General features: G+C 36.4%; 1 protein-coding gene across 4 annotated transcripts in view; it reads left to right on the top strand.

Moving 5' to 3' along the window:
- HERPUD2 (HERPUD family member 2) overlaps positions 1-20708 on the top strand; it is a 66280-nt gene that overhangs the window by 19481 nt on the left and 26091 nt on the right. For 3 of the 4 annotated variants that reach the window (XM_019031647.3, XM_019031648.4, XM_063708459.1), the window contains exons 2-4: positions 6316-6393; positions 9255-9368; positions 11985-12139. In XM_019031647.3, coding sequence (XP_018887192.3) covers positions 6316-6393; positions 9255-9368; positions 11985-12139 — 347 coding nt within the window. The remainder of the gene's footprint in view (positions 1-6315; positions 6394-9254; positions 9369-11984; positions 12140-20708) is intronic. The other variant, XM_055347601.2, reaches the window with a different exon arrangement.

The raw sequence follows: 20708 nt of genomic DNA, 5'->3' as shown, positions 1-20708 counted from the left end.
GGCAAAAACCAGTGATATGAATGAAATGTACACACGCCTACTAATGGTTTTTCTAAACCTTGATTCCTCTTCCAGAGAAGCAAATGATAAAGGCTGCGGTGTCTGTCTTTCTCCTTTCAAAAGTCAGAAACTTTTGCTGGGTGCTATTGCATCTTTTCCTCCTACTGCTGACAGACTTGCTTAGCTATTGCCTAACTGTTCTGTTTAGTAGGTGTAGGTGGTTTTAAAAAAGAAGGACTTGGAGATAAGGGATTACCAGTCTCTTTCTGGGATACTAGTCATACTACTTCAGTTAGCTGTATTTTGGGTTAAATACAATATGTGCTAGCTTTTAAATTTAATAATTATTTGTATGTGTGGGACCTATAGTTCTGGGACTAAGAATTCTCAAAATCTTCTGAGTTTTTTTCTGGATAAAAAATTAATATTATCAATAATCTGGATAATCACTTTATAGCCTTCATGAGATTTCAGTACATCTATTTTTAACTAAATGATCTTCCTAAATTTATTTAACTTGTATTGCATTGCAAAGTTTTCCAAGCTTTGGCTTTTGAAGTCTCTGACTGAAAATGACCTATTGTTTCCGTGAAAAATTTGTTTTAAACCTGTCTACTAACAAATTATGGGAGTAAACATTTTAAGTAGGATTGCCAGTGTACTCCATTTATATGTATTTTGATCAGTAGTCCCAAATACTGAGTTTTCCAGCATATTTTTTCCCTATCTTGCTTAGAAGTGATGCTTATGATAAAATATCTGACAAATTCCATTACTTTTACAGTTTAATAGGAAAATGGAGATTACCCATGTAGAAAGCAGATAATATACTAACATCTAGAAGTAGTTGGTAAATACTACATTCTTTAACCAAAAATAAAAAAACATAAGTTAGATAACTTATGTTTTGGATATGGACTTCTTTGACTAACATCAAAGTATTTTTTCTCGTAGAGAAGGTAAAATTAATTAAAAGATTTCCTTTTGTGATTTATAAATGTCATTTTAAACTGAGACTTTAGGCTGGGCCTGGTGGCTCGCGCCTGTAATCCCAGCGCTTTAGGAGGCTGAGGCGGGCGGATCACTTGAGGCCAGGAGTTTGAGACCAGCCTGGCCAACATGGTGAAATCCCATCTCTGCTAAATATACAAAAATTAGCAGGGTGTGGTGGTGCACGACTGTAATCCCAGCTACTCCGAAGGCTGAGGCAGGAGAATTGTTTGAACCTGGGAGGCAGAGGTTGCAGTGAGCCAAGATCGTGCCACTGCACTCCAGCCTGGGTGACAGAGCGAGACTCTGTCTCAAAACAAAAAAAAAAAACAACAAAAAAAAAACTGAGACTTGAAAGTTCTAATGTGAATTGGGACTTTGTTTTTTTTTTTAATAATGTGAAGTGACAGTCATTGCAACTTTAACCCAACCTGCTTTAGCAGCATCCAAATCATGTTCTTATGCATAATGAACATACACAGCCTGCTGTTAGTCATTCAACTTTTCTGTACTTTTCCATAATCTCATTAGAGCCTCATGAAACTGCATGATGTGGGAGGAGCAGGTACTAGAAATTTGCACCTGATGTTAATTGAATACTCAGTAGGCATTGTGTTCTGTTCTAGTTTATGTGCATTTCCGTTGTTATGAAAATTAAGCCATGTGAGATACAATCTATTATCTCTCTTAACTTACAGATAAGGAAACTGAGGCACAGAGTGCTGGTGATGGGATCTTGTATAAGTTTCTTAGCATCTCTTTAGCTACATCTGTCATATTGTTCTGTAAGTCCAACTCCTCTACACAAGACCCCCATCCCTTATTAGCTGCTGAAGGACATTGCTCTTGAAATTGTTTTTCTCTCTTGCATCATCAGTTTTTTCCTTTCTACTGAATTACTTCTGTTGGCATATAAACACATTATTTCTCGCTTGAAGAAGACAAAAGCACAAAAGAATAAAACAAACCAAGAGGAAGACCCTCTCTTGATCCCATTTCCCTTCTAGCTATTGTCCTATTTCTTCCTTTAAGTGCAAAACTGTTTATAAGTTGTATATATTTGCTATCTCTACGTGTCTCTCCTTTTCTCTTGAATCAATTCCAATTAGGTTTTTACCCTGCTACACCATCAAGATTACCTTTATCAATGGCATTAATGATCTCCTTATTGCAGGATGCTATGGGAAAATATAGAGATAAATAGAATAATATGAAGGGAGGACACTATACGTAATAATGAAAGCCTAGAAATGCTCAAATATCCATTAACAAACTATAGTACTTTCATATAATGGAGGATTGTGCATTTGTTAAAAAGAATGGGGAAAATATTTTTATGCTGCTAAGCAGTAATCTCCCTGGTTTATTAAGTGAGAAAACAAGATGCAATAGAGTAAGTATACTGTACTACTTTTTATGTAAGAAAAGGAGGAAAATAGGAGTATGTGTGTATTCAGCTTTGTTATGTTGTTAAGCATTGTAAGGGCAATCCAAAATCATAGAGGGGACAAGGACAGAACTAAAGCCTCTTTGAATGCACCTTGTTTATAGTTTTTACCTTATTGCCATTTTTTGTTAGATATAATTATAAAAAAATAGAGAAATCTCTAAATGAAAACAAGAATTAAAAAATGTCAGGATGATGACACAGTTACAAGAATTATTATTTCAAGTAACTTTGAAACACTGTATTTTGACTAGTGACCTATATCCTAAGGACAGAGAAGATCAATAAGAAATCTTAAACTTTGTTCAATATTGTTAGTAACAATCTTGTTATTGTTAATTTGAGATTACATGTAGTAGGATAAAACAAATTAGTACATTTGCTAATGGCAGGTATTTATTAGTGTCATTAGCAAGAAAGATTTTCAGGGTGAGAGAAGATACAAATAAAATGAGTGAATACTATTTAATTGGAAATGTCACAGTGAACTCAGGATTTAAGTTTCTCTTTATAAAAATACATATTTTCTAGCTCTGCTTACTGAAGAAGTAATGACAAGTAAAAACAGTACTCCTAGCTCCCAGATTTTGGTCTTTAGATACCATTTCCCATTAAAATGAATCATGGATCCTGGAGCAATGGCTGATTCCAGGTCTGGGGCGTGAAATGTGTAAGATGAACTTCTGGGGCATTTTGTGCCTGAGAGCAGGGAAGCTACTATTAGAGATAGAGGTCATGTTAAAGTGATGCAGGAGCCACCTTGTAGGGACTCCTACCGGTCAAAAATGTGCAATTTGAGGTTCCCCTTGTCAAAAGTCCTCTTGTCATACAAAAAGGAATTGGAATCTGATCAGCCCTCTAGATCTAACTACATTGTATAGGAACTACAGGAATATGCTGAGCAATACCAGGAAGATACAGTTTGCCTAATCAGACTGGAAAGTTCTACGAGACAATCAATTTCTTCAACACATAAATAGCCTGGGAAAAATTTTTTAAAAATAGAAACTGTTAAAAGATTAAAAGAGGCATAACAGTCAAATTTTGTGTGTGAACCTTATTTGGATTCTGATTCAAATCATCTTTAAAAAGCATTTTTGGGCAAGTGGGAAGAGTTGAGCTGCATTGGATATTACATATTAAGGAATTATTTGTTGAATGTGGTAACATTATGGTTATTATAAAACTTACTAAATTTGTACAGGTGAAGAGAAATGATGTGTAATATTGCTTTAAAATACAGTACTCAGCTGGCTACAGTGGCATATATCTGGAGTCCCAGCTACTCCAGAGGCTGAGGCGGGAGGATTACTTGAGCCCAGGAGTTCGGGGCTGCAGTGTGTACCATGATCGCACCTGTGAATAGCCACTGCACTTCAGCCTGGAAAACAGAGTGAGACCCCGTCTCTACATTTTTTTTAAAAAAAGATTAAAATACAGTATTCTCTTTGAAGAAAAGAAATGAGGGATGGATGAGACAAGAATAGCAAAATTTGGTAATTGTTGAAGCTGGGTACTTGAGAGTTCTTGAAGATGGTACCTGGGGGTTCATTTTATTCCCTCCACTGTATGTATGTTTGATAATTTTTATAAAGGAAAAAAATTCACAAAAAGAGACTGATGTCCTTTATGCAGAGTGATGATATAACATAAAAGTACCTATTTATTAAATGTTTGGTCTGGTAAAAAAGTGATAGTTTATGATGACTGTAATACAAGAAACTTCTTTAGTTTCAAATTGTAATAAGTACATTATAGAGATTTATAAAGCATTGGATAATTCATTTTGGGCAGGAATTAAATCATTGATTATATATTTAGCATTCAACTTATGGTCATATAGTTTGCCATTCAGTGCCTATATGGATATAGGAAAAAACTAACTGAGTTTCTCCTACTATGCTCTCACAGCACGCAATACAGAATGCTTCTGTAATGTCTGGTCACCAAAATGTGTGGGGATTTCTCTCCAACAACAAGGAGTTCTGCAGATAATTCTCCAGAGGACACCAGCTGAATGTCCTTTAATTCAGTGTACTTCTGTCACTATCTACCTGGGGATAGATTCCACAGGTTGAGGGCTCAATCCCACAAGACTGCCCCCCTTCATATGTGGTCCCAAGCACAGGTTGTGGTCTGTGTTTTTGACCAACTGGTTATAAATTGGGGTTCCCGTGACCCCCTCCTGGGGTTCAATTAATTTGTTAGTGCAGCTCACAGAACTCAAGGAAACATGTTACTTATATTTGCTCACTTACAAAGGATATTATTACAAAGGATACAAATGGAAGAGAGATGCGTAGGACGAGTTCTTGGAGAAAGGGCTCAGAGCTTCCATGCCCTTTCTGGGCCCATCCACTCTTGAGGAACTTCGACTCATCCTACTATGCTGGAGCTCTCAGAACTCAGTCCTTTTGGGTTTTATGGAAGCTTCATTAGGTAGGCGTGATTGATTAAATCATTGGTCATTGGTTTGTCAACTCAACCTTAAGCCACTCTCCCTCTCTGGAGGTTGGGGGTGGGGGTGGGACTGAAAGTTGCAACCTTCTAATCACTTTGTTGGTTCCCCTGTTAAATTGTAGGGTCCCCCAGCCACCAGTTGTCTTATTAGCGCACTAAAGATACTCATCTTTCTGAAGATTCCAAGGATTTTAGGAGCTATTCGGCAGGAAACAGCATGAAAACCAAATACATTTTACGATACCACAGTGCTCCTCTCTCTCTCTCTCTCTCTCTCTCTCTCTCTCTCTATATATATATATATATATATATATACAGGTTGTAAGACTTATGATTTTAAAACCTGTGCACTGTATTTGATTGTTTATATATAGGAGTTTGTACATGTGCATTTGAGGAACGGCACACTCCAAAATGCTTCCAGGAGAAACTGGAATATGTGTAATGGTTAAGTATCTTGGAAGGATAGCTATACCTTTGATGTGTAAGGATGCCTGAACCACAGATCTTAGTGTGATAATTTCTATTATGGCTAATTTTAATATAAGAAGACCCTTTTGTAGTAGCCGTGTTGAATACATAGTCTTAAAAATTGTTATAGTTGTGACTTGGATTTGGCATATTTAACAATTACTGATATAGCTAGTATTTGTTTTGATAAAATTCAAAGAACATTCACCTGTTTTGCAGTTATGAAGTAGGCCTTATGTGGAGTATATACAGATGCTTTAATTTTACATAATTTCATATTCTGGTTGCGTATAGAGATGGCAACTGACTCTCCATGCACTTGTGTTGATTTTTCTTTAGTCTTGTGTTTTTGAAAAACTTAACAAAGGTATTTGTGATAGTGGCAGGAATAATAATTAGAATAGTAAGTAAATTTATAACTAAATCTAAATGGCTCTTGAATTAAAACCAATAAATTGTTCTGCACAATATTAGTAAGGAAGAAAGTAAGTCTTATATATTATCTTAGATGAAAAATTGACAAAATAAGGCAAAATGATTCTGGTGACATCGAAATTTTATCCTACTCTTGACGATTAATATAAGGCCAACCACTTTCTCATTTATATAGTCTTGAAGATTTTTTAATGATAGTCATATATGCATTGCATTACAGTTGAAAAGACAGACTTCCAATTTACCTACCTGTTCCCCCTCCTCAGGTTTTTAAATGTATTAATTATCTGTACTTTATTATAGCTACAATAGATACACTACCATTTGCTGAACTCTTAAATGTTTTTTTCTTAAGTAGAATTTGGAAAAACAAAAATTCTTAAATTGTGTCAGTTTTCTGCTTACTTGTGCCTAAAGGGAGTTTTATTTTACCCATAATTAGGCATGTTATTCCCAACCTTCAATTTGCATAATTAGAAAAGTTGAATTCTTTTCTTTGTCCCATTTCTTAGTTGACGAAGGATCAGAGATTGGTGTATTCGGGCAGACTGCTTCCCGATCATCTGCAGCTGAAAGACATTCTCAGAAAAGTAAGCTTTTCTACCCCTATTTAATACCAGATACATTCAGAATGTGAGAGGAGATATGTTCTGAAATTGTATTCAACCAGTTCAGTTTTTAGATACGTAAAATCAATCCCTTTGGGTAGTGTAACAAGTAAAGATAAATTAGAAAGTAACATGATAGTTTCTTATTAGTTTAGGTAACGGTTCTGTATATCCATCTGATAGTTAAATCTGAAGTACGATTACGTATTCATGTTCAGGTGTTTGTCATTTTTTGTAAGAAGATGCTATTGACGTCAGTAGTGTAGAAGTAGAATGTTCAGTAGTGGTGACGGATTTTCATTGATAACAGTCTTTCCTCTTAATCTCCTTTTTGCCAGCTGCATGATATTTTTATACAAATTGCTTGAGTTGGGAGTTTAATTTCAGGAGGAAATTAACTGGTCCATCAGTTAGCAAACTTTGTGGGTGCTGACAGCTAAGATATATTTCAATACATTTTTATATTTCAATATTTTCAATAAAATCAACTTGAAGGCTATTTATTTTAGTGGTAGCTTTTAGCTTATGTTCATTTGTGGAATTTATACTTATAGAGCTTTTCAGCATTTGAAATGTTGCTTTTTGTTGGTGAGTATAGCAGAATTGAATTTCTTCTTTGTTTTGCCTTAGATCTTTGACTTAACTCTGACTGTTGTTGTGGATATTCCTTATCTAATTTAGAAGATCTGTGTCTTCTCCTGTATGTTTATGATCACCTATGGGAAACTTAAAAAAAATATATTAGTATATTCCTTCTGCTTAGACAGTTGACATTTTAGCTTTGCCAATGTGACTTCTTGCTGTTATTGGCAATATGTAGTTTCAAATTGCTAACATGGTGTAATACCCACTCCCTCAAAAATAGTGGAATTTGCAGCAGGTTTTTTTTTCTTTCTTTCCTCTTTTTTTTTTAAACAATTTTTTAGAGCTGTTTTAGGTTTATAGCAAAATTGAACAGAAAGTACAGCAATTTCTCTTACATTCTCTGACCCCACATAGGCACAGCCTGCCCCACTATCAGCATCCCACACCAAAGTAGTACATTTGTTACAATCAGTGAGCTTACATTGACATACATTATCACCCAATGTATGTTATGTTAGGGTTCACTCTTGGTGTTGCACTTTCTATGAGTTTTGGCAAATATATAATGACATGTCTCCACCAGTATAGTATCACTTAGAATAGCCCTAAAAACCTCTGTATTCTGGCTGTTCTTTTTTTTCTCTTGTTTTTATGCTGGTGCTCAGAAATAAAATATATTTCAGTATAGTCCTTTCTGCCATCTGCTCTTTGAAATATAGATATATTAATTATTTTATGCCAAGGATAGCTTAAATCTGCACATGAAGACTTTTAAAAAGATTTTTGCTGCCAGGAATGGTTTCAGGCCAAACAATTTAAAATAAAAACTGCTTCAGTCAAAGAACTCTTGTGCCCCTATATAAAACATTTTGAGTAATACATTTATGTTTTGAATAGTTCTTTCAACTGTTTTTATTAAAGTCAATGTACCCCTTTACTTTTTTCAGTTAAATACTGCCATTAGCTTTACCTATTTAGTCACAAAATGTTTTATAGAAACATTCCCAAGATAAATTCTGTGAATTAATTGTGATTAATAATGACCTTTTGGAACTAGGTTTCTAAGGATCAACATCTTATACTTGTACACTTGTTAATATTCTGTATTAAGAAGCTAAGGGAGACATTGAAAATTAGGAGTGTCTTCAACCTCCTTTGCCAGGCGTACCTTCTGTCATGCTGTCTCTGAAGCCTTTCTTTAGCATTCTAACCCTTAGTAACTTCTTCCTCCAAACTCCTAAAGCAATTAAGGTTGGGCTTCTCAGTTTCATGAAAAAAAGACTGTTCTCTGTGTTTCTCTAATTGTGCTGTAGTGCACTAGTCTACCCTCTTAACAATATCATGAGCCTCTTTAAGGAAGGGCTTGTTGTACCCTTTCTTGGATTTGTCTCCAAATTAAGCACAATTATAGGTTCATGGTAGGCAAGTGATACATTCATAGTTTCTAGTAGCTTTGTTTCCCTTTCTCCCCATTTGGTTATCTTTCTTTCTGCTCCTTTTTCTTTGTCATTCTGTTCTTTTCTTTTTAAAAAACTTGCTGACTCATCCTTCATTGTTCTCTGTCCTCCTTTATTCCTTCTTTCCTTTCCCCATCTTATTTGCTGGCTTTATGTCTAAGTATAAATAAATATGCTTATGATCTCACTAAGCTAAAATGCCAACCCTAATCGTTATTTGGAATATTTTTCTTCAGTCATATTTCTAGGTTTATGGAAAAACATGGGATATTTACAGAATATAGTTTAAATGTATGCTTTATATCTGCGTATAGGTGTTATAGATAAAAATAGTTTTTGACTGAAAAAAAGAGTAAAAAAAATCACCTTGCTAAAATTAAGGCAAATGTGATTATGATGAAGTTATTTGAGTTTATTTTATAGTTGCTAAGCCTCAAGTGATGGAAATATGTAAACTGTAAAAAGTTTAAGGTGCTAGGTGTTTTCACGCTGAAATTATAGATTGTGCTGATACAACTTTCACAACATTGTTTGCTTTAAGACTGCTTCGTATGCAAAATCATTTTTTAACACAGCAATTGCAGAGTATTTAGATCATTTTCCAAGTATGGAGAAAATATTGAATTCAAAAGGATCACAAATAAAATGACAAATTTACCTTCAAATGATAACAATTTATCAGTAATAGAATGGCTAGGCTCGAAAGGGACCTAAGTTTTAAGTATTTCAGTTTAGCTACTGACTTTTTGAACTGTACATTTTGTAGTACTACCCTTTAAATGTAATCTTCTTTAATTTTAGCAAGATGAGTATCATATGGTTCATCTAGTATGTACTTCTCGGACTCCTCCCAGTTCTCCAAAATCCAGCACCAATAGAGAAGGTCATGAAGCATTGGCATCCAGCAGCAATTCTGTGAGTTGTTTTGGGAGGAGTAAACATTGAACTTTTCTTTTTTTTTCGTCGTCGTCTTATTTTTTGCTTCTAAAAACTAAATGAAAAACAGAACAATTGGAGCTTGTGAATTTTGAGATTGTGTTTTGAACTAAAGTTAGGCATTTTGTAAAGTTTACCATTTTGAAAGGTCTAATACGCAGTGTTATCCCTTGAAGTCTATTCACCTTGAGTTATAATTTGCTGTATGGCAGGTCAGTAATAGATTTAATCTTCAAAGGTTTAATTACTGGAATACTCAGAAAACGGAATTATGTTACAGTTATATAATATAAACTCTTAGGCCAATGACATTTCAGAAATATGCCAGGTATTTAAAATAGTATATTTTATTCAAGGTGGATTAAATTGTTTAAAATTTAAGTACCCTAAATCTTCTTGAAGTAGACGACTTGGTCAAGGATTTTGTTTTTTAAAAATGACTGGATTTGGGTGTACATTCCACCTGCTTGGGGAGGAAATACTTAATGTATTAATCTCTTTCAGACTTGGGTATTCATTCCTCCATCCTTATTTTTCCATCTGCCTAAAATTGTTTTGGAAATGTTTTGTAATAGTTGACCTTATCAATTTAGACATTTTCTACAAATTTCAAAAACATTGTCCCCAATCCTTTTATGTTATTTTTGATTTCCCATAAAAGCTTTCTATGACACCTTTGCAGGTGAGAGGATTGGATGAGTGGAAGCTTGCTTTCAACTTCTTGAGCAGTCAGGGAACTTTTCTACTGCTAAGTATGCTTTCCTTGTCAAGAATCCAGCCAAAGCTTGAAAGAGAGCACAAGTGACAGGGGTGGGAGCTAGCTGAAAACTCTCTCAATAGATACTAGTTAACTGCTTCTTTAAGAAACTAGCTTCTCCAGTTGCTGTATTTAATTCGTATACTCTTAATGGTAAGTATTTCCTAGTACCAGCCATGGGAATTTAGCTTACATTAAACTAAATAAAATATGCCTTGTCAAAACACCCAAGGGTCTTCGTATGTTTCCTGCCTTGGCATGGAAAGGCACAGACATTGGCATTGGCACAGAGTTTTTTTTTTTGTAGTTGTCGGACACAGTTGCATTGCTTCAATTTTTGTTGGGAAAGAACCCTCTGACTTTGACTTGTCCAGTGGGTTGCTCAGCCATGATTTTGTGTCATTAGTGTGTATATTTGTTTTTTTCAGAGTGTTATGAAAGCCTGAAAAATATCAAAGGAATGTTAAGTTGAATTCACCTTAATTTTTCATGGTTCAGAAATTTCAAGGGACTTGAAAATGTTTTAAAGATCTAATCATAAAATAATTACCTAATAAGGTCAGAAATCATTAGTTCTAGAGAAATTAGGTTGTGCTGCCAAATGACTAGGCTTTTCTTCTAATAATTGTATTAATGAACAACGTATTATGATGGCCCATTTAATGAGAAATCTTGCTGACAAAGAAACCTTTCCCAGTTTATGTTCCTAAGAATCCGGACTCCTTAGTAAGATATTTGATATCTATTGTGTGTGAAGTAACATTTTAAAAGTTTTTGTTAGTCTTGCAAAAGACTGGTGTGGACTGTTTTGCAAAAGACAGTTTTGGACCTTTCACATTGCAGGACTTAGCATGGGAGTCATGCAAAAAGACATCCTGTCAATAGGAAGGCAGTACGGGTAAAATACAATTTAACAAAATTATTAAAGGAAGGATGTTAAAATAATGCTGTACCTAGCTTTTTAAAGTGGAAGAACTATAATTTATGTAAAATGTAATTGTGTTTTAAATGTACATGAAACACTTGACAAACTATTTTCAAACAAATTGGGATGGTCTTCAGGGAGTTATATTGTTTATGGTTACTGAATCCATGAGCACAAGAATAAAAAAATTTGAGCATGATAATAAAAAATTCCTGATTAACATCTTGATTCTCGTAGTTCATTTTGTAAAAAAGCAATATTTGTTGGTGATTTCTATAAACTAATAGAATTTTAGAACTGAAAGGAATCTTGAAAATTTAGTCCAATCTCATTTTCTGTAGGAAAGTGGAAACTCTGAGAGGTTAAGTGAACCTTTAAGGTTATAACTCTTGTTAATGTCAGAGATAACACTAGATTTTAGATCTTTTGATTTCTAGCCTGTTTCTCATTACTTTAAACCAATGTGTTAACAATAGCATGTTGTACAGTACTTGGCACATAGTAACTGTTTAAATGACTCAGTAATTAGTACCATTTGTTGAACACTTTCAATAAATGTATGTGGTAGGCATCATGAAAGGAGCTTTGCATGCATTAATCATGTGAAAAGAGCTTTTTATGCATTAACTTAATCCTCAGAATTTAATATGCTGTTTTTGTATATTATTATTCTGCTCCTCAGCCATTTCTAGTTGAAAAAATGGAATATTTTAGTTTAATTAAGCAGTTTTGATAAGTTTTGACTTATCAAAATTAAAATATCTACTTATACTGGACACAAGATTTAAAACAGTAAATTTCTGAAATGTTATTTTGCAGAGGGATTTCATGAATACGTTTTTAGTAATGTGCCTGTAATTTTATGATTGTAAAGAACTAAATCTCCTTTTAAAAATTACATTTTTATTTGTAGAGTTCAGATCATTCAGGATCAACAACTCCATCATCTGGTCAAGAAACCTTGTCTTTAGCTGCGGGTTCTTCCTCAGAAGGATTGAGGCAGCGTACCCTTCCACAAGCACAAACTGACCAAGCACAGAGTCACCAGTTTCCATATGTAATGCAAGGGTAAGTGAAATTGTGGTAGCTATAGAATGTGATTGGGGCCCCCTAAAAATGAATTGCTTTTGAGTTTCACTGTAGCCTCTTTGCAGTAATTAAAGTACATTTTAAATTTATTCATATATTTGATTTTGTATTTTGAGAACTAGAGGGTTAAGAAGAGCACTGCTTTTCAAACCTGACTGCACATCAGAATCATGTAGGGCAGTGCTTTCAATCTTGAATGTTTGTCCTAATCACCGGGAGACCTTGTTGAGCTGCAGGTTTGTATTCAATAGGTATGATGGGGCCTGAGAATCTGCATTTCTGACAAGCTCCTAGATGATGCTAATGCTTCTGATGTTTGGACCACACTTTGAATAGCAAGGATCTACGTAACTAATTTTTTTTTACTCAGTCTCACTATAGATCTACTCAATTTAGTCTTTAGAGAAATGTGGTTGAGTGAAGGTATACTTGGAAGAGTACAGAGCCCAGCAATCTGTTTTTAAAAGTTTTTAAACGTTCCACAAGTGTTTCTAATCAACTTGGTAACAACTGTGCTAGAGTAAAACCATGATGTATTACAGGGATATGCTAATCTTGCTGCATGTTGTCCAGAATCTTTGTTGTATTGAGAGTTTTATAAAGCAGTTTTCTTAAGAAGCTTGCCATAGTCACCCTATATTTAGCAATTACAGCAGGCCCCTTGGGTTAGGCACTTCCAGAGGAAATGCAGCCACAGGTAAAGCAGCTTAGAGAGTAGGATCTTGGAGAACATGGTTTGGACCAGGGTTGTGTCTGAAAGCAGACTGTTTTACTGGGGTATTATTGTTCATTATTTTTGAGGTAAAGGAAGCTTGAGTAACAGATAGTGATAATTTCTGTGTTGCATATCAAGCCGTGGGGCTGCAGTGTGTGGCACTGGTCTGGATCCATGATGATGGAGCTAGAAATGAGAATATGGCTAGGACCTCAGAATTGTAATGTAGGTGGTGTAACCAAGGAGTAGCTATTGACTGCTGTGCTCAACAGGACAGCATAAACACTCAGGTACTTTTTACTTAGAACTTTAAACTTAATTCAGTTATTAATACAGAAAAACAAAGCTGAATATATAGCAAATAGAAGAGAACTAATTTGTCTCAGATTTCTTGAATGTGAAGCCTTTTCTTTCAAAATAAGTGTTTAGATGAGGCTGGTTGTAGACTTTCATAAAGTACCTGTGAAACTATTTTTGTTTTCAGAAAGTGATTACTATTAATATAAACCAAGATTTACTTGTAAAAAGCAGTGTTCTCAGAGTTTATATTATGGAACAGTAGCTTCAAATACTTTGTCTTATGACAGTAATTCACTTCCTTTCTTTTTCACAGAGTAAGTTCCTCTCAGTTTATACAGAGTGATTTTACTTATTTTATTTGGTGGTAGTGGTGGAAGGTGGGAGTATTATAAATAAGCCTGGAAAAATATATAGTGCCACATTAATAGTGGTTATCTCTGGATAAAATTTATAACTCTTTCTCCTACTTACAGTGAATATATTTTGTAATAAACAAATCAAGCTTATAAGATTACAGGTCTTCAGAATAAGACCATAGATACATTGGTAAAAGATTAATAATTTCTCTAAACTAGGCTATTGAGAAAATTAATAAACATAAAAGACAAAAGCATTCAGCTCTTCGAAGTATATTAAGCTGATTAGAAAAGTCTAAAATAGGTGGCACCAAGATGGCCGAATAGGAATAGCTCCAGTCTGCAGCTCCCAGCATGAACGATGCAGAAGATGGGCGATTTCTGCATTTCCAGCTGAGGTACTGGGTTCATCTCACTGGGGCTTGCCAGACAAGTAGGTGCAGCCCATGGAGCAGGGCGGGGCATCGCCTCACCTGGGAAGCGCAAGGGGTCGGGGAATTCCCTTTACTAGAAAAGGGAAGCCGTGAGAGACTGCACCTGGAAAATCGGGACACTCCCACCCTAATACTGTGCTTTTCCAACGGCCTTAGCAAACGGCTCACCAGGAGATTATATCCCACGCATGGCTCAGAGGGTCCCATGCCCAAGGAGCCCTGCTCATTGCTAGCACAGCAGTCTGAAATCAAACTGCAAGGCGACAGCAAGGCTGAGGGAGGGGCATCTGCCATTGCTGAGGCTTGAGTACATAAACAAAGTGGCCAGGAAGCTCGAACTGGGTGGAGCCCACCTCGGCTCAAGGAGGCCTCCCTGCCTCTGTAGACTCCACCTCTAGGGGCAGGGCATAGCTGAACAAAAGGCAGCAGAAACTTCTGCAGACTTAAATGTCCCTGTGTGACAGCTTTGAAGAGAGTAGTGGTTCTCCCAGCACTGAGTTTGAGATCTGAGAACGGACAGACTGCCTCCTCAAGTGGGTCCCTGACCCCCGAGTAGCCTAACTGGGAGGCATCTCCCAGTAGGGGGGTGACTGGCACTTCATAAGGCTGGGTGCCCCTCTGAGATGAAGCTTCCAGAGGAAGGATTAGGCAGCAACATGAGCTCCTTGCCAGCAGTGGAACAAAGCTGTATGGAGAATGACTTTGACGAGTCGAGAGAAGGTGGCTTCAGACAATCGGTAATAACAAACTTCTCCGAGCTAAAGGAGGATGTTTGAACCCATCACAAAGAAGCTAAAAACGTTGAAAAAAGAGTAGACAAATGGCTAATGAGAATAAACAGCGTAGATAAGTCCATAAATGACCTGATGGAGCTGAAAACCATGGCATGAGAACTACGTGATGCATGCACAAGCTTCAGTAGCTGATTTGATTAAATGGAAGAAAGGGGATCAGTGATTGAAGATCAAATGAATGAAATGAAGTGAGAAGAGAAGTTTAGAGAAAAAAGAGTAAAAAGAAATGAACAAAGCCTCCAAGAAATATGGGACTATGTGAGAAGACCAAATCTACATCTGATTGGTGTACCTGAAAGTGATGGAGAGAATGCAACCAAGTTGGAAAGCACTCTTCAGGATATCATCCAGGAGAACTTCCCCAACCTAGTGAGGCAGGCCAACATTCAAATTCAGGAAATACAGAGAATGCCACAAAGATACTCCTCAAGAATAGCAATTCCAAGACACATAATTGTCAGATTCACCAAAGTTGAAATGAAGAAAAAAATGTTAAGGGCAGCCAGAGAGAAAGGTCTCATTACCCACAAAGGGAAACCCATCAGACTAACAGCTGATCTCTCGGCAGAAACTCTACAAGCCAGGAGAGAGTGGGGGCCAATATTCAATATTCTTAAAGAAAAGAATTTTCAACCCAGAATTTCATATTCAGCCAAACTCAGCTTCATAAGTGATGGAGAAATAAAATCCTTTACAGACAAACAAATGCTGAGAGATTTTGTCACAACCAGGCCTGCCTTACAAGAGCTCCTGAAGGAAGCACTAAAACACGGAAAGGAGCAACCGGTACCAGCCCTGCAAAAACATGCCAAATTGTAAAGACCATCTATACTAGGGAGAAACTGCATCAACTAATGAGCAAAATAACCAGCTAACATCATAATGACAGGATCAAATTCACACATAATAATATTAACCTTAAATGTAAATGGGCTAAATGCTCCAATTAAAAGACACAGACTGGCAAATTGGATAGAGTCAAGACCCATCTGCTGTATTCAGGAAACCCATCTCACATGCAGAGACACACATAGGCTCAAAATAAAGGGATGGAGGAAGATCTACCAAGCAAATGGAAAACAAAAAAAAAGGCACGGGTTGCAGTCCTAGTCTCTGATAAAACAGACTTTAAACCAACAGATCAAAAGAGACAAAAGGCCATTACATAATGGTAAAGGGATCAATTCAACAAGAAGAGCTAACTATCTTAAATATATGTGCACCCAATACAGGAGGACCCAGATTCATAAAGCAAGTCCTTAAAGACCTACAAAGAGACTTAGACTCCCATGCAATAATAATGGGAGACTTTAACACCCCACTGTCAACATTAGACAGATCCCCGAGACAGAAAGTTAACAAGGATATCCAGGAATTGAACTCAGCTCTGCACCAAGCAGATCTAATAGACACCTGCAGAACTCTCCACTCCAAAACAACAGAATATACATTCTTGTCAGCACCACATCACACTTACTCCAAAATTGACCACATAGTTGGAAGTAAAGCACTCCTCAGCAAATAAAAGAACAGTAAATTATAACAAATTTACTCAGTAAAAGAACAGAAATTATAACAAACTGTCTCTCAGACCACAGTGCAATCAAACTAAAGCTCAGAATTAAGAAACTCAGTCAAAACCGCTCAACTACATGGAAACTGAACAACCTGCTCCTGAATGACTACTGGGTACATAACGAAATGAAGGCAGAAATAAAGATGTTCTTTGAAATCAATGAGAACAAAGACACAACATACCAGAATCTCTGGGACACATTTAATGCAGTGTGTAGAGGGAAATTTATAGCACTAAATGCCCACAAGAGAAAGCAGGAGAGATCTAAAATTGACACCCTAACATCACAATTAAAAGAACTAGAGAAGGAAGACCAAACGCATTCAAAAGCTGGCAGAAGGCAAGAAATAACTAAGATCAGAGCAGAACTGAAGGAGATAGACACAAAAAACCCTTCAAAAATATCAATGAAGCTAGGAGCTGGTTTTTTGAAAAGATCAACAAAATTGATAGACCACTAGCAAGACTAATAAAGAACAAAAGCGAGAAGAATCAAATAGACCCAATAAAAAATGATAAAGGGGATATCACCACCGATCCCACAGAAATGTGGCCATCAGAGAGTACTATAAACACCTCTATGCAAATAAACTAGAAAATCTAGAAGAAATGGATAAATTCCTTGACACATACACCCTCCCAAGACTAAACCAGGAAGAAGTTGAATCCCTGAATAGACCAATAACGAGTTCTGAAATTGAGGCAATAATTAATAGCCTACCAACCAAAAAAAGTCCAAGACCAGACAGATTCACAGCTGAATTCTACCAGAGGTACAAAGAGGGGCTGATTCCATTCCTTCTGAAACTATTCCAATCAACAGAAAAAGAGGGGATCCTCCCTAATTCATTTTATGAGGCCAGCATCATCCTGATACCAAAGCCTGGCAGAGACACAACAAAAAAAGAGAATTTTAGACCAATATCCCTGATGAACATCGATGTAAAAATCCTCAATAAAATACTGGCAAACTGAATCCAGCAGCACATCAAAAAGCTTATCCACCATGATCAAGTCAGCTTCATCCCTGGGATGCAAGGCTGGTTTAACATATGCAAATCCATAAACATAATCCATCCTATAAACAGAACTAAAGACAGAAACCACATGATTATCTCAATAGATGCAGAAAAGGCCTTTACAAAATTCAACAGCTCTTCATGCTAAAAACTCTCAATAAATTAGGTATTGATGGGACGTATCTCAAAATAATAAAAGCTGTTTATGACACACCCACAGCCAATATCATACTGCATGGGCAAAAACTGGAAGCATTCCCTTTGAAAACTGGCACAAGACAGGGATGCCGTCTCTCACCACTCCTTTTCAACGTAATGTTGGAAGTTCTGGCCAGGGCAATCAGGCAAGAGAAAGCAATAAAGGGTATTCAGTTAGGAAACGAGGAAGTCAAATTGTCCCTGTTTGCAGATGACATGATTGTATATTTAGAAAACCCTATCATCTCAGCCCAAAATCTCCTTATAAGCTGATAAGCAACTTCAGCAAAGTCTCAGGATACAAAATCAATGTGCAAAATTCACAAGCATTCCTATACACCAATAACAGACAGACAGAGAGCCAAATCATGAGTGAACTCCCATTCACAATTGCTTCAAAGAGAATAAAATACCTAGGAATTCAAATTACAAGGGATGTGAAGGACCTCTTCAAGGAGAACTACAAACCACTGCTCAGCGAAATAAAAGAGGACACAAACAAATGGAAGAACATTCCATGCTCATGGATAGGAAGAATCAATATCGTGAAAATGGCCATACTGCCCAAGGTAATTCATAGATTCAGTGCCATCCCCATCAAGCTACCAGTGACTTTCTTCACAGAATTGGAAAAAACTAAAATTCATATGGAACCAAAAAAGAGCCCGCATTGCCAAGTCAGTCCTAAGCCAAAAGAACAAAGTTGGAGGCATCACGCTACCTGACCTCAAACTATACTACAAGGCTACAGTAACCAAAACAGCATGGTACTGGTACCAAAACAGAGATATAGACTAGTGGAACAGAATAGAGCCCTTGGAAATAATACCACACATCTAATTCAAGATGGATTAAAGACTTAAATGTTAGACCTAAAACCATAAAAACCCAAGAAGAAAACCTAGGCAATACCATTCAGGACATAGGCATGGGCAAGGACTTCATGTCTAAAACACCAAAAGCAATGGCATCAAAAGCCAAAATTGACCAATGGGATCTAATTAAACTAAAGAGCTTCTGCCCAGCAAAAGAAACTACCATCAGAGTGAACAGGCAACCTACAGAATGGGAGAAAATTTTTATAATATACCCATCTGACAAAGGGCTAATATCCAGAATCTATGAAGAACTTAAACAAATTTACAAGAAAAAATCAAACAACCCCATTAACAAGTGGGCAAAGTATATGAACAGGCACTTCTCAAAAGAAGACATTTATGCAGCCAATAGACACATGAAAAAATGCTCATCATCACTGACCATCAGCGAAATGCAAATCAAAACCACAACGAGATGCCATCTCACACCAGTTAGAATGGCGATCATTAAAAAGTCAGGAAACAACAGGTGCTGGAGAGGATGTGGAGAAATAGGAATGCTTTTACATTGTTGGTGGGACTGGAAACTAGTTCAACCATTGTGGAAGACTGTGGCGATTCCTCAAGGATCTAGAACTAGAAATACCATTTGACCCAGCCATCCCATTACTGGGCATATACCCAAATGATTATAAATCGTGCTGGTATAAAGACATATGCACACGTATGTTTATTGTGGCACTGTTCACAATAGCAAAGGCTTGGAACCAACCCAAATGTCCATCAGTGATAGACTGGATTAAGGAAATGTGGCACATATGCACCATGGAATACTATGCCGCCATAAAAAAGGATACGTTCATGTCCTTCATAGGGACATGGATGAAGCTGGAAACCATCATTCTGAGCAAACTATCGCAAGGACAGAAAACAAAACACCGTATGTTCTCACTCATAGGTGGGAACTGAACAATGAGGACCCATGGACACAGGGTGGGGAACATCACACACTGGGGCCTGTTGTGGGGTTGGGGGAGGGGGGAGGGATAGCATTAGGAGATATACCTAATGTAAATGACGAGTTAATGGGTGCAGCAGACCAACATGGCACATGTATACATATGTAACCTGCATGTTGTGAACATGTACCCTAGAACTTAAAGTAAAATAAAATAAAATAAAGGAATTAAAAAAAATAAAGATGACATAGAACAGGAAAAAAGAAAAAAAAGAAAAATCTGAAATATTTTGCCAAAAGTGAGTGTTAAAGTACTGAGCAACAAAGATATTTGAGCTTCACCTAGGGAATCTATTACTAGATGAATAATATTTTATTTTTAATAATGAAGGCAGTATAGCTTAATGATTTTACAGATTCTGGAGCCAGCCTGCCTGGGTTTGAATCTTGTGAATCTGGGTTTGAATTTTGTGACTAGTTTGGGCAAGTCTCTTCTCTACTGTGCTTCCATTTTCTCATTATTTGGGGGATAATAGAACTCTTACAGGATTTCTATGTGGTTTAAAAGAGTTAGTGTCCATAAAGTGATTAAAACAGTAACTGGTACATAGTGATATATTAGCAATTACTTATAAATTCTTTCATCCTTATAAGTGAATGTTGTACATTCAGCAAACATTTATAAGCATCTCTGTATGGTACACTAAAACAGTCAAATGAATGCTTGTGTTAGGTGCTAGAAAAGAAGTGTTTATATTTGGAGAGAGTATTTGTTGATTTATAAAGCAATTGATGTGACAGTTCAGTAATTAGGTTATTCAGTTCAACAATGAACATGATTTGACTTATTCTCATAGTTGTCATTTTTTCTGATAAAGGCTTTATACTTTAAGTAAATTTTATTTAACATAGTCTTAGCCTTAAAATGTGCAAGAGCAGTAATTTAGTGACCTTGAACAATTTGCTATCAAAATAAAACAGCTCTGCTCTTTGTTTTCAAATTTATGTATAGCTTATAATTAGCTAGTCTGCATGTGTTGTTTACCACCATGTAGGTTAGCGTTCTCAATATTTAGTGAGTGTATTAAAACTGAAAATTGCACATTTCTGGTCCCTACTCCCTGAAGTTTTGAATCACTAGTTTTGAGATGGTGTTCAGAAGTCTGCCAATCTAACAATACCCTGGGAACCTCACTTTGGGAAATCCAAATGTAGTTGATTATTTGCCTACCTAGCTCCTGAGAAAACATGAGAAGGACAAAGCAATACATTACCTACAACACTGGCTGTTCATTTACAAAGTTCCATTTGTAAGTCTTGACTGTTTTTGGACTCAGTCTGTTGTGCGGTTTATTTACTCTAACATTACTGGCTGGTTTA

This window comes from Gorilla gorilla, chromosome 6 (genome assembly GCF_029281585.2).
Source record: "Gorilla gorilla gorilla isolate KB3781 chromosome 6, NHGRI_mGorGor1-v2.1_pri, whole genome shotgun sequence".
Taxonomy (NCBI): Eukaryota; Metazoa; Chordata; class Mammalia; order Primates; family Hominidae; genus Gorilla; species Gorilla gorilla.
This window is presented reverse-complemented; position numbering and strand designations above follow the sequence as displayed.